At 43.8% G+C, this 14,750-nt stretch overlaps 1 protein-coding gene across 2 annotated transcripts; it reads right to left on the bottom strand.

Annotated features, from left to right (window-relative positions):
• Positions 1 to 6,263: 6,263 nt before the first annotated feature.
• On the bottom strand, positions 6,264 to 14,530 carry LOC130850922 (acyl-coenzyme A thioesterase 6-like). 2 transcript variants are annotated; one of them, XM_057730424.1, is made up of 4 exons: positions 14,000 to 14,506; positions 11,755 to 11,957; positions 9,071 to 9,643; positions 6,264 to 6,556 (listed from the first exon to the last, which is right to left on the bottom strand). In XM_057730424.1, the coding sequence occupies exons 1-4, from the start codon at positions 14,454 to 14,456 to the stop codon at positions 6,482 to 6,484; spliced, it is 1,308 nt and encodes a 435-aa protein (XP_057586407.1). In that variant the 5' UTR covers positions 14,457 to 14,506; the 3' UTR covers positions 6,264 to 6,481. The 2 variants fall into 2 exon arrangements, with proteins under 2 accessions (XP_057586407.1, XP_057586406.1); XM_057730423.1 differs by lacking the exon at positions 6,264 to 6,556 and having other exon boundaries at positions 8,992 to 9,643; positions 14,000 to 14,530.
• Positions 14,531 to 14,750: the final 220 nt, after the last annotated feature.

The raw sequence follows: 14,750 nt of genomic DNA, 5'->3' as shown, positions 1-14,750 counted from the left end.
TTTACAATAAGGCAACAATGCTTGTTTTAGTGCAATGTATTTTTCAGGAGGACGTGTTTGAGGATATGTTATGTGCACTTTTGTTGCCAACACCACAGCTGCAGAACTATTCAAGTCTTTGATTACATATCAGGAAGACTGAATTGGTCATTTTGTGTCGGTACACGCATGGACGGAGCAGCTGCCATGACTGGATGGTTTTCTGGTTTCACTACTCGGGTCAAAGAGGTCGCTTCAGAATATGAGTCTACACATTGTGTCATCTACAGAGAAATGCTGGCTAGTTGAAAAATGTCACCTGAACTTAACAACATTTTGCAGGATGTGATTAAAATGATCAACCATATTAAAGTACATGCCCATAACTCAGGCCTGCTCACACAGCTCTGTGAGGAGATGGACACAGAGCACACACATCTTCTCTTACGCACAGAAGTGAGATGGCTTTCTAAAGGTAGATCACTGGCCAGAGTTTTTGAGTTATGAGAGCTGCTCCAGAGATTTCTTTTAGAAAAACAGTCACCACTGGCAGCATATTTCAGTGACACAGAATGGGTCACAAAACTTGCTTACTTGTGTGACATATATTCAGCCTGCTCAGTGAACTCAATCTGTCACTTTGGGAAGAACAACTGTGTTCAAAGCGGCAGATAAAGTGGCTGCATTCAAAGCCAAACTGGAGTTATGGGGGCGACAAGTAAACATTGGGATTTTTGACATGTTTCAAACATTAGCAGAGATTTTGAAAGAGACTGAGCCAGCGCCTTCTTTCTCCCAGCTGGTGCACGGTCAGCTATTTCAGCTTTCAAAAGAGTTTGAGCGTTAATTCCCAATCACAGAAGGAATGGATCTGCGACCCACTTGTGTATAAGCCAGGTGAATCAACTTTGTTCATGCTAGAAGAGAATCAACTGCTCGAGACTGCAAATGATGGTGGCCTTAAAAGTATGTTTGAGACAACTTCAAATCTCCATACGTCCTGGATTAAGTAAAGGTGGAATATCCTGAGATTGCCACAAAAGCACTGAAAAGCCTGCTTCCATTTCCAACATCCTATCTTTGTGAAGCAGTGTTTTCTGCAGTGACAGCAACCAAAATGAGATTATGGGGTAGACTGGACATAAGCAACACACTTTGGGTGTCACTGTCTCCCATCACCCCCAGATGGGACCATCTAGTTTCAGGAAAACAAGCTCAGGGCTCCCACCGATTCTGCATTATGGAGAGTTATATAATTGTTTCATTATATATTACAATGTAATAATAATAGAAATAAAGTGCACAATAAATGTAATGTGCTTGAATCATCCCTAAACCATTCCTCCCACTCCGCTCTGCGGAAAAACTGTCTTCCACAAAACCGGTCCCTGGTGCCAAAAAGGTTGGGGACCGCTGATGTTATTCATTCACCACTCTAAGAGAAGAATTTCCCAGCCAATTGCCTGCTAGTGTTCTTCTGATATGTACCTCTGTGTTATTCCAATTAAAAGTGCTAGATAAATCTATATAAGTACAAAAGTAGAGGCAAGAACGTGAAGATAGAAACCAAACTAAAAGGCCTAAAATTCCCATGCCAGAGGCCATTTCTAAGTTCTCAAATCCAGAAACAAGTTAGGCACATCCAGCTACCAAAGTGCAAGCTAGGGTGTACATATTAAGCTAGTGATCTTTACAAGGTGGTCTTTTTTTTTTAATTGGAATATAATTGCTTTACAATGTTGTGTTAGTTTCTGCTATACAATGAAGTAAACCAGCTATATGTATACATATATCACCTCTCTTAGATTGCCAGATGAGGGTCTGTATGTATGTGAATGTGTCATTCGGCTATCTCAGCATATCTTGAACTGCTCTTTTTTAAAATTAGATATATCTCAAGCATTTCTAGATTCAAGATTAGTTGCAGAAAGCCTAAAGCAAACCATGAAAAAGACATAACATACAGACCCTCGAGTCATTCTGGCAGTAGCGCTTTCCCACCACAGGCTTCAAATATTAACCTATCACATTAAAATAACTGAGAATTTTAGTCATTTTGTTTCAATTCATTAATTTAATGCCCAGTATGAAAATTTGCTAGGACCTCACAGACTGTTTCAAAAAATCCCACCCACTTACCCACAAACTCCAGCTACAAAAATGTTAGATGACTCATTTAAAAGATTCTTAGGGAGTTCCCTGGTAGCCTAGTGGTTAGAAGATTCCGCACTGTCACTGTCATGGCCTGGGTCTGATCCCTGGTCAGGGACTGAGATCCCGCAAGCTGCAAGGTGCAGCCAAAATAGTAAACAAACAAATAAATAAGTAGTTATTTGTTCCTAAGTATCCTGAGGATGAGAGTAGGGGATAAGCCAGACTGGACTCTTAAAAACCCAATTATTTCACTTTTGATTCACTCATTTAGCCTGTGTTTATAAAGGTCAGAGTTGGAGCTCAAAGAGTTTGACTGCACCCTGATTTTAGCATCCTCTAGCTGTGTGATTTGGTTAAAACACCTTAGGCCTTGGTTTCCTCATTCATATGATAAAGAAGCTGTTCTTTGAGCTATGAAATGAGCAACAACAGTTCTCTCATTATGGCGAAGGTCTCCAAGGTATTAGAATGTCAGATAACAACAAAAAGGTCACCTTTATCTTAACATGAAGGCAGTGTAAAAGAGTGAACAATATAGTGTGATTTCAGTCACTTGGGGCTTGAACAGATACCAATGACAGATAAGATCTGTATCCACTACTCTCGCCATTTTTTAAGAAGAAATGATAACGAGAAAAGTTAAATTAACACAAAGCTCTGCCAAAAAACCCCAAAACAACCATTACAAAAACAAAACAAAAACGACAACGCTCTGCCTAGCAGAGATAGGCAAACAGGCATTTAACGCTAGAAACTGTACAGCAATTTTAAGTTTAGTAAGAGCAAACCTGCAAGGTGTGTGCTAGCTAGCAAGGAACAGCTTCTGCAGCATTCGGGGTTAGGATGGGTACCTGCCAGAAGAGAGGTATGCAAGCAGATTAAATTTAAATTCCGGCCACCACTTTGGGGAATGAATGTTCTACCTGATGTCCAGGAGACAGAATGGGAATTAAAACACTCGCATTATTTTCAGACGACAAAGTAACTAGCAAGGCAAGCCAGTTTCTTAAGCGCAGTCCCTAAATCCACTGCAAAGCCCTCTGCGTAAAAGGCCTTACGCACCAGGGGGCAGCACGAAGCCGCGCAGGCTGCAGGCTGGAGAACCGGTGCTGCACCTGGGCGGAGGCGGGGCGCCGGGACCAGCGGCACCGCCAGCCGCCACGTCGCGTGGCGGACGGTCACCTCCACTGTGAGGGCGTTTGTCATCACTCCCCTCGCCATCCTCCGTGGCTGTGACCGCAGCCAAACGGATGCGGCTTGGCGCGGGGTAGACCGGGCTCTGTAGGCGGGGGCGGGGCCGGGAGAAACAGGGGCGGGGCCGGTGGAAGCGCGGCAGGCGGGGCGGGGCCCGGAGGGGCGGGGCCCGGCGGGGCAAAAGCGAAAGCGGGCGCAGCAGGGTCTGTGCTGGTTCCTTGGGCGCCACTCAGCTAAGAGTTGCAGGAAGGTTGCAGGATTTAGGAGGGCCCGTGGTCGGCTGCGCTTTTGGAGATCCCGAAGTGGGACCGTCCAGAAGAGGCAGGAGCTCCTCCCTAGCCTACGCTTCGACTTGTCCAGAATGAGAAATTAATGATTTCTGACCGGAAATGCTGTCGGTCGCCTTCTCTAAAATCCCTCTCTGGCCATCAGGGGACACTGTTACCCAAACCTAGTTGAAGGAGGCTACATGTACTAGGCTCCCGCCAAATTCCTTTTCTTGCTTGAAATTATTTTTTGCCCGGATTAAGAAGGACGGTTAAAAAACAGAAAGGGAGGGAGGGAAGGAAAGAAAGAGAGGCGGGCTGTCAAGATGAAAGTTTAAAGGTTTCAGGACTTCCCTGGTGGTCCAGTAGCTAAGACTCCATGTTCCCAATGCAGGGGGTCCCAGTTCCATCCCTGGTCAGGGAACTAGATTCCACATTTTAAAAAAAAGATCCTGGGCTTTCTAGGTGGCATAGTGGTTAAGAATCTGCCTGGCAACGCAGGGGACACAGCTTTGACCCCTGCCCCAGGAAAATACCACATGCCACGCCCGCCCCTACTATTGAGCCTGTGCTCTAGAGCCCGTAAGCCACAACTATTGAGTCCATGTGCTGCAACTACTGAATCCCACATGCCTAGAGCCAGTGCTCTGCAACAAGAGAAGCCACCACAATGAGGAGCCTGCACACCTCAATGAAGAGTAGACCCTGCTCGCTGCAACTAGAGAAAGCCCGTGTGCAGCAAGGAAGATCCAATGCAACCAATAAATAAAAAATAATTAATTAATTTAAAAAAACCTCCTGCGTTCTGCAACTAAGACCAGGTGCAGCCAAATAAAGTATTTTTTAAAAAGTTTTAGAAGAGGCATAGTACACTGTGGAAATAATCTATATTGTCCTATGGACTGGCATAATTATTACAAATGCATATTTTGATATGCAGGCAAAAACCTTACATTATATGACTTTTTTTTTTAAGAAAAAGGTGTTAAACTCACAAAATAAAACCATATATTTTCATTCATACAACTATTTGTATGTACATGTATACAAAATGGTTCTGGAAGGCTACACTTTAAGTTGGTAATAGTAAATACCTCTGGGAGAAGACTGGGATTGAGTAATGGGTTAAGAGGTTTTTAACTTTTAACTGCATTACTTGAATCTTTTACAGTGAAGAATGTATTGATGTATGTAATTTAAAATTTGTTTTCCACTATAGAGTTCTATCTTAAGATGCACGTTTAAAATGAGGTTAATTAACCCAGGTAAAACCACTCTATTAAATTGCTGTGTCAAGGAAGATGTGTGGATATGTAATCTTGAATTCTTTTTGGAACAATCTCATTTTCAAATATGTATCTTATCTCACTGCATAAATAAGATTGTAATTATCACGTATTATTGATCTTGGTGAGGCAGCAGTAAGCAGCAGCGCGGTGGCGTTAAGTGAGATCTTAATTCCCTGCCCAGGAATTGAACCTGGGTAGCCTGGATGAAAACCAGGAATTCTAGCCACCAGACCAGTAAGGGCTAGAAGCTAGAAGCTATTTTTCCCTGGCTCTTGCCCCCAGTAAAAAATGCATTTCTCACGGAGGCTAAAACTGTAAAAGTGGGTATAAAGTTTATTATTAGAGACATAGCATAACAAATGGGAGAGCACACAGAGAAACCATTTGTTTAGTTAAGACAGAAGCAAGGCAGAGATACACCCAGAGAGAAAGGCTGTGGGCATCCCCCCAATGAGGAGGAGCATAGTAAAGAGGCAATTAAGCCATTTATATAGGACAGTTCTTCTGGGTCTTTGTTTACCTTTGGCCAAGTATCTGGTTTCTTTTTCCACACCCGAGCTGTCCTAGGACCCTCCCCATCATGCGTGCGCAACTTTTTTCCAAGATGGATTTCAGCCCAGAGGCCTGTGGGAAAGGCTTAGCCTGACATATTAGGGGATGGTGCCCCATCCTTTTTGACCTCCAAGGAACCTTTCTGTGCATGTGTAATCCCTTGTCCCAAGGATGGGGAGTGTATGACCTTTTGATCTCTAACAGAGTTTAGCTCCTCCCTGTCCCTGCCGTAAAAGTGTCCAATGTTCAGTTATTTACCCTATTCCTGTTGCTGTTTCCTATACTGAAGTGCAGATATCGAAATATAGACAGGAGTTCGATCATAACTATGTAGTCCTGGAGCCCATTTGTCTCTCGCCTCAGGAAATGTAAACAGGGGGCTGGTAGTGAATGTCCAGCCTGGAGCTTATCTTCTTCTCTGCCTCATGAGATATAAACGTGAGGCCAGTTGTAAATGCCTAGGCTGGAGCCCATCTATCTCCTACCTCATTATGATTTATGGATGGAAAATATTTGCCACTGAAAGCACATGGTTACTGGACTAACAACCCTGTCTTTTTGAAAAGTACTTTTTAAATCTGTCTTTGGAGAACATATGGCTGATTCCCAGTTTTAGAAAACGACTCAAGTAATTTTGGCTTCTGCCCCCCACATCCATCATTATAGTGGCCATGCATACTGGATTTTGTGCATCTCTGAATGTACCACATGCAAGAAATAGAATGCCTTCCACAAGCTTTTATCTTCCCAGTGTTCAAAGACCACTTAAAATGAATGTGCACATAGCTTAACCATGATACTCTGAAAGAATTAAGAAGTGTTTGCGGTTTTCAGTTGGCTGAAATTTATAATTTATTACAAATAATAATACAAATATTTTTAAAATGATCAGTGGTTGACAATAATATGTATCGATATTTGCTTTCAAAATGGTTCATTGGCCTTTCTAACCCTGATGGAAGTACATTCAAGGGCATTAGGTGTACAGACAAAAGCAGAACAAGGGGCTGAATATTTTCTGATTTGATTTTTTGTTTGTTTTGTTTTTTAAGTGCCTGCAATTAAGTTTCTTTTAGGTGTCAACTTCTTTGAGCCAATAAGCATCAAGGAAAAATTACTGACCATCATTTAAAAACAAAAACCAATATGTTAAAAATGGTTCCTTATTTCTCATCATTTTATATCTGAACTCTTCATCTCCCTCTCATGGGTTGATCAAATAGTGGGCAGCGAGGGGAATGCTGGTCACACTCCTGTGTCTGTGATGCCTGTGGCAAAAAGAATCTGCTGGAATAGATTTCTTCGGGGTGAGGAGAGCTCAATAAAATGTTGGTTTCCAAAATCAATCAATCAATCAATCAGTCAATCAATCAATCAATCTGAACCCTCCAGTTTGGCTTATGGAGCCTCCATTTTGTGACCCTCACTTACCCTTAACTTTCCAGTAATCCTCGCCAGTCAGCTCTGCATTATTTGAGCTTTTCTCCTCAGGCTGAAAGGCTGGAGAGCCTAATGGTCAATGAAGGTCATGGACTTTGGAGTTGGGCTGACCCAGTTCTCCCACCTACCGGATACATTTCTTAACCCTCCTGGGTCTCAATTTCCATATCTGAAATAATAAGAGCTAATATTTGAGAGTTTAAATACACGTTATGTGCTTTGCTTGGATTGTCTAATTTAATCATGATAGCCCAATGAAGTGGTTTCTATTATTATCAATATAATTATCCCCACTTTATAGATACGGAAATGGAGGCTTAGAGAGGTTAATAACTTACCCATGGTCACGCAGTAAGTGGTGAAGCCTGGGATTTATATCTACCGTAGAGGCAACCTTGATGGTATTACCCTTTATATCATTTAATGTTTCTTAGTAACACAGCCTTTGGGGGAAATTGATTTCGAAGCTATTATTTTATGAAGGCTGTAAATTTTGTGTAAGTGATTAGGTTTCTTTCTCTGCATAACCCACTAGAAAACTAATCACTGAATGAATGGCCCAATCAAGGCAAGTATATAGACCTCATAATCAGCACTATTGTATTGGCCTCATTTCTGGCTCCACTTTATGGATACGTTTTCTCTTTCTCCCTCTTAATTCACATTTGCCGTATTTTAGGTAGCTTTGTAACAACCGGAAATTCTTTTTGAAATCTTAGAGACAGGTGGCCACATATAATCAACTCTGAGGGGAAAGTGACCAAATATCTTTAGTCAGTGGAGGGCATTTCAAGGCTGCTTTATTAGTAAGGAAGAAATGGGGGTGTAGGGCCGTCCCTACACCTAGTGCTTTAGTACACAGAGATGTTTAGTCATCATCCTCGTGTTTAGCTTCTGGTGTTACCTTTTTGCCCCTCACTTCTCTCACCCCTGCCCAGCCACTTTCCTTATAACTTCTTCCTATGATACCCCACCCCAAAGGCATCTCTAGAGTAGCAGGACCACCTGGGAGTGAGTTAAAGCAGAGGCTCTAAGGATTCAAATCATGGAAAATTATACTCACAGTGAATAAATACACTCAACACATATTTTTAACAACTGACCAATTGTTACCTCTAAGGAACCCGTCTTCTCATTAGATAAGATTTAACGGGCATTTGCTTAAATAGACTCAAATTGGAGATAGACGGTATGCACCCAGCAAGCCAAGTGATGTACCTCAGAAAAATATTCTTGCACTCAGGGAAGACCCTCTGCTCTGGTCCCATGACTCTAGATAGTGCCCAGTATAAGGCAATGGATTGAGACAGACTGATCCCAGTGCTTCCCAGTAGGAAGGTAATAGGAAGTGATGATGCCGGGAGGAAGTCTAATTTGTCAGGTATAACCTGACATCCAAAGATTAAGTCCCAAAAGTCTATTGGCATCAAGGCATTCCTCTAGGGAGCTAAGTACCGAGATTGAGAATTCAGATAGTAAATACAGAGGAAGTATATCAACAGCATATATCAATAAACTGTTTTGCTTACAACAATTCTTTTTTGTAAAGGATTCAATTTTACTTTGTAAAGTATCCTTTGAATTTTAAATTCAAAATTTGTAAAGGATACTTTATCAGTAAGGAAGAAATCGAAGTCTAGGGCCTCATTCATAAAATAAAAGCAAAGCTTAGGATACTAAGTATGTCAGTGCCCCCAGTCTTCAGGGTGGGGTTCAGAAACAAGAATGAAGCAGAGTCTATTCCGTAAGGGACTCAAGCGGGCAGGTTCCCGAGGTTCAGACATGGTCAGTTAGGACCCAAAGAGTACATGGGACTCTTAGTAGTACAAAAGCTCAGTCCTCAGAACCAGAACACAAGGCCAAATCTAGGCTAGCAGTTGAGACTTGGGCAGGCACTTCTCATATTTTCCCTGCTTAAGGTTAAGATTGGTCCTACAGATAAGATCAGGGTTAAGCCTAAACACTGGGAAGAGTTCAGGGGAGAAAGGGATGGCCCTAGCAGTGAAGAAAGTAGGGTTGCTAAGGCTGAGAATCCAGTAGGACCTGACAAGGAAGCTGAGATGGTTGCTTTGTTACAAAAAGGTTCCTAGGTGCTCTGGAAAACCCTATACATGTTGTATGAATAGGATTTTTATTAATAGTATATGGTCTATGATTACAATGTTACAATTTGCTGGGCTTGACAGATTTTTTACCATTGAGGTGTTTATGGAAGAAAGTTTGAATTTGCTGCCAGGCATCTACCTGTGCCCTCGAGTGAGCCTTTGGCTCACCTCCATAGAATACTGGTTGGCCCAAAACTGGATGCACAGAGACTCTACAAGGAGGAAAATAAGGTGGGTCAATACAATGGCCAGCTCCTGGGTAGTAGATTATCTGAGGTCTGTCTTTCCCGTGGGCTTGTAACCGTTCAGAGGCTATCTGAGCATAGAATTCACTCTTCCAGTTACGATCATCCATGCCAACAATAAACAGGAAGGGTCCCTGGGCCTTTTCCAGTGGAATAAGACTTTGGTGGTTGGGTTTCTCCAATGGGTTGTTCCAAATATCCATCAAATCAAAATATCCTGACTCAGTAATTATATATTTTCCTGGGTCATAGCTGAGATAAGGAATAATCATATCCTTGTAATGCAGAGGAGCTGCTATGTTGGCCACACAGGCATTAATAACTACAGTGGCTGTGATGCCCTTCAAGAAAGAGGCCATTGAGAGACACAGGTCACCTCCTTTGGAGAAGCCAAGAAGCCCAACACTAGGGCCTTTCACCTGATGAAAAGAGAAAGAAAGAGAGAATAAGTCTAGGATTCATAAATGGAGAACTTAAACTGTGATTTTACATTGTCCAGGCAGCTTTCTCAAATGCCATTTGCTTTCCTTCCTTATGCAACAATCCACAAAGTTCAAATGTATCTTCTAACAAGCAAATCAATTTTTTTTTTGGTTGCATCAGCACGGCATACAGGATCTTAGTTCCCCAACCAGGGATCAAACCCATGCCCCCTCCACTGGGAGCACAGAATCTTAACCACTGGACTGCTATGGAAGTCCCTAGCAAATCAATTAATTTCCTAGTACACAGGCCCTCCACTAATATTTATGGTGACTGGGTCAAGAGTACACACAGAGGCCCATGTACCGTAGACCTAAATACTTAAAAGTTATAAATATTTAAAAGTTAAATAAAATATATCCTTTTCAGCTACCTTGATAAATATACCTCCATAACAACTTACAAGGTCAGATTCAAATTTTATATCTTGGAAGTCCCTGGAATTCTGTACAGGAACATGGCATGGGGGAAGCGCCAGCCTCTGGCCCCAGTCCCTGGTCCTTGGCCAACCCTCTTTCTCTTCCCATCCCTGCCTGTTTCCATCATGTACCATAAGGGCCCTCTCACACGTGTGTTTGGACACCACAGCCTATGTCTTTAAGGCCTAGGTATATTCACATTAATGGATCCAGAGAAGAGGCATAGGGCCTGGAAGCAGCATCGGAGCTGGTTGGCAGGTAATTCTGGGGTTCCAGGTCCAAAGGGCATGGTGTGAGGGCCACTTGAGTTCCAGGTAGACACATTCCCTTGATCCCTCAAACTCCACACCCTGTGGGCAGGGATGCAGCCAAAGGAAGGCCAGAGAGTGGTCATCTAAAACAAAAGGTCCAGAGCAGGAGGCCCCCTTGCCTAGGTCTAAGGGCAGAACTGTTAGTATGTATTGGTCTCTTCTTTTTCCTGGGGACTAATATCCCATAAGTAAACCAGTCATCACAGTTCACGATCATCTAGGTTTTAGCAGCTCTACTGAGACCAGTCCCTGAATTCTGAGTTAGACGTTGCAGTACATCTTACTCCTTAATATTAGAATGTCTGGGTTTCTTTAAGTCTAGATAGTAGCAAAGAGTATGTATTCCATTTATAATCATACCAAAATGTTTTAATTAATTTTTCCAGTCACAGGACTTCCCTGGCAGTGCAGTGGTTAAGAATCCACCTGCCAATGCAGGGGACACAGGTTCAATCCCTGGTCTGGGAAGATCCCACGAGCCACGAAGCAACCATGCCCGTGCACCACAGCTGCTGAGCCTGCGTGCCTAGAGCCCCTGCTCCACAAGAGGAGCCACTGCAATGAGAAGCCTGCACGCTGCAACGAAGAGTAGCCCCTGCTTGCTGCAACTAGAGAAAGCCCACGGTGCAGCAACAAAGACCCAACGCAGCCAAAAATAAACTAATTAAAAAAAATAATTTTTTTCCAGGCTCAGATAAGAACTTTCTCTACAAAACCATAATACCATTAACACACAACAGAATTAATGATTCCTTAATATCATCAAATACACAGCCCCTATTCAAATGTCACCAATTGTCTCAAAAATCTCTTTATGGTCAAAGTTTTTTCTCTACACATTTATATTAATCTTTTTTTTTGGCCGCACTGCGTGGCATGCAGGATCTTAGTTTCCCAACCAGGGATCAAAGCCCCACTCCGTACAGTGGAAACTTGGAGTCTTAACCACTGGACGACCAAGGAAATCCCTACATTAATCTTATAAAGGAGAAAAATTGAACCCCAGAGTGGGCAACTGCCTTATTCAGGATTATAAGGCCCCTTGGTGGTAGATGCAGAACCAGAACTTAAGGTTAGTAACTTTTTAGTTCAGCTCTTTGAATTCTGGTCAAGAAGTAAAGGGAACTAAACAGCTGAGTCTTAAGGGATTGGAGAGAGATAGGTAGAAATGAAAATAATAATTCTAACAACTTGTGAAGGAGCCTTTGTGTCTCATGTCATATTTCCAGCCCTGGGTGTCCTGATAGAGCTTTGGGATCCAGCCTTGTGTCTGCTCTACCCCCTCTCCTCTGCATTCAGGTGAGCACCAGAACCCACCTTTGGATGCTGTAGCATGAAGTCCACAGCTTCTTCAAAGTACTCCAGGTACACATTATTCAAATATTCAGGGAGGTCTTCAAATTTGAAATAAGCCAGTGCAAGCACAGCAAAACCATGTCCAGCCAGAAGGCTGGCCCTGTATTCACAAAGGCCACCACCACTTCCAAAAAGATCGAGGATTCCAGGGAAGGGTCCTGTGCCTGGAGAGCACCACAAATCATAAGGAGTGTTAGACACTCAAAAGACATTCTTGGATTTCAGATTTTGGCAGTCAGCAAAGAGATGTTTTTAAAGCAAGGAAGGTTGGGGGTGGGAGGTTGGTGGAAGAGGATCCTTTTTACTTTGTCTTTTTTTTTTTTTTTAATAAATTTTAGGGAGAAGGGAGGGGGAACAAAATGCCTTATTTTCTGCAGAATTTTTCACATATTTGCAAAAACAATAATGTTAATATAAACCAAATTAGACATAACATTGAAAAGTAACAATGAAATGTGTATTTTCCACCAAATTTTCCTCAAAAAAAAAAACAAAAAAAAAAAAAACCCAGTACAAACCAAAAAACTGTTTGGGAATGCTTTGACACCTGTAAAGCACTCTACATACACAGGCGGTTATTAGAATATACTCCCCACCTCCTTACGCCCTCGGCTCCAGCCTTAAAGAATGCCATCCCTAAATGTGCCATGTTCTCTTTGGCCCCTGAAAATGGTATACACACTATTCTCCTCCTCTCTCCACCTTTTTTGAACTGGTTAACTCATCAGTCTTCAAATCTAAGTTTAGATCTCCCTTCTTGGAAGCCTTTCCAGATCCACCCCACCCCCAAAAGCTGAGCTGAATTAGATACCCTTTTACATGTTCCCACCAGCACCCTGGGCCTGTACTTCCCTATCACAGATTGCACTGATCACACTTATAGATCCAAGTACAGTTGCCTGTATCCTCTATTAGGCGGTAAGGACAGTGAGGCCCACGTCTTGACTTTGCTAGCTACTGTATGTAGCATAGCCCTTGATTTAATACATATTTGTTAAATGATTGAACTTTTCTGCATTATTTACAAAAAGCCTTTGAGTCACAAAACAATAAATTTTCAATGAGCCACAGAGTAGATACTAAAATACTTCACAACTGACTTGATTGAAAAGTTATAATTGAGCAGTGAAAGATTTAAGAAAAAATTGTTTTGAAAGATTTTTAAAAAAATTAAAGTCTTTAGGAGATTCTTATTGAATCAGTCAGTATGATTTATTGAGTTCCTATTATATCCCTGTGTAAGCCTCTAGGAATACAGAGATGTGTAAGTACCAATTCCAGCCCCCAGGAGTTCACAGTTAAGTGGGCAGTGACTAGTTAAGGTTGTGAATTACCGATGAGCTATGAGAATGAAGCAGGGCCTCCTGTTTTGGAGAGTAATCACACAATTCAGTTTAGGGATTCTGTGAGCAGTGGCAACTCCAGCATTTCTACACAGTAGGAGTTTCAGTCAGGAATTTGGCTGGAAGGGGTAGGTCAGGTGCCTTGTTTACAGGCCACTTTTACCTAGCAAGCACCTTGGTTTCACTTAGACTAGGGCTTCTCAACCTTAGCATTACAGACATCTTGAGTAAGATAGTTCTTGGTTATGGGGCCGTCCCATGCACTGTGGGTGTTTAACAGCAACTCTGGCCTCTGGCCTCTACCCACTAGATGCAAATAGCATCCCCCGCCCCCGCGACAATCAAAAATGTCTCCATATATTGCCAAATACCCCTGAAGTGGGGGAAAACCATCCCAGGTTGAGAACCACTGACAGACTGTTTATGATGGGGGAAGGGAACGTCAGGGAGTTTTTTGTTTGTTTTTTAGTATTATGGGGCAGTGCCTCTATCTCTGGGTTTTAACTTCCTTAGAAGTTTGATGTGAAAAGGCAAAAAAATCACTCTTACACACCAGCAGAATCACTGCCTTATATTAGTATGTGAGACACAACTGCATGGCTGGCACAAAGCAGCATAAATGTACTTTTCGTGTATGCTGAGTGCACTTTCAGCGCACAGCTAAGGGAGTGGCAGTACCTCCAGGAAGTGCCCTGAAAATCAGAGGAAAAACTTCCACCCATAATTCATGATAGACTCTGGAGCCTGGGGACGAGTTTAGGGTAGTTCCACAAGCGCGAGGTTCCCTAGCCAGCCAAGGGGCCGCCCAGGGCCTCGCGACCCCACCCGGCTGTCCACAAGAGCCTGGGAAACCCGCCGCCCACCTGGCGGCAGGAAGAGCGTGGCGCGCACCCGGCCCGCGCGCACCGGCTCGCGCCGCACCCCCGGCGGCAGGAAGTCGCGCTCGTGCACCGTCCGGCCCAGGAGTCGGCGGGCCTCGGGCTCGTGGCCTTCGAGCACCTCCAGCTCCACGGCGAAGGGCGTCTGCACGTCCCGCTTCACCAGCCGCTGCAAGGGCTTCTCGGGCTCCAGAGCCCAGATGAGCCCCATGGGCTCGAGCCCCGCGAAGCTGCCGCCCAGCGCGGGCGCGCGCTCCAGGTCCAGCTGGCCGTGGGCGTCGGCGCAGTAGCGCGCGTGGGCTCGGAAGCGCGCGCCCTTCTCGTCGCGCAGGGACGCGCGCAGCGTGACCGGCTGCCCCGGGGCCAGGCCGCGCACGACGATGCGCACCGGCTCGTCCCAGCGGCAGCGGCCCGCCGGCTCTAGCGTCACCGTCGCCGCCATCCAGATCCCAGCGGAGAAGGGGTAGCCCAGTGGAGTCAGGGGCAGGGCCTGGCGTCTCTCCACCTCCCAGGGAGGCAGTCGCAGTTGGAACTGAAACCCTGTACAAGCCCTTATGTCCTTGTCTTTTGAAATAAAATGCTGACTCAAGAGTTAATGATTGGCAAATGTGAAGAGGTAGAAAAAAAAAATAGCTGTTGGGTTGGGGAACTGGTAACAGTTTAGGCTATAATTTTGCCACATAGCAGAATCACCAAACTCCCAGTTCCCTGAAAAATATAAAGGCCTGACACATAT

Source organism: Hippopotamus amphibius, chromosome 4 (genome assembly GCF_030028045.1).
Source record: "Hippopotamus amphibius kiboko isolate mHipAmp2 chromosome 4, mHipAmp2.hap2, whole genome shotgun sequence".
Classification (NCBI taxonomy): domain Eukaryota; kingdom Metazoa; phylum Chordata; class Mammalia; order Artiodactyla; family Hippopotamidae; genus Hippopotamus; species Hippopotamus amphibius.
This window is presented reverse-complemented; position numbering and strand designations above follow the sequence as displayed.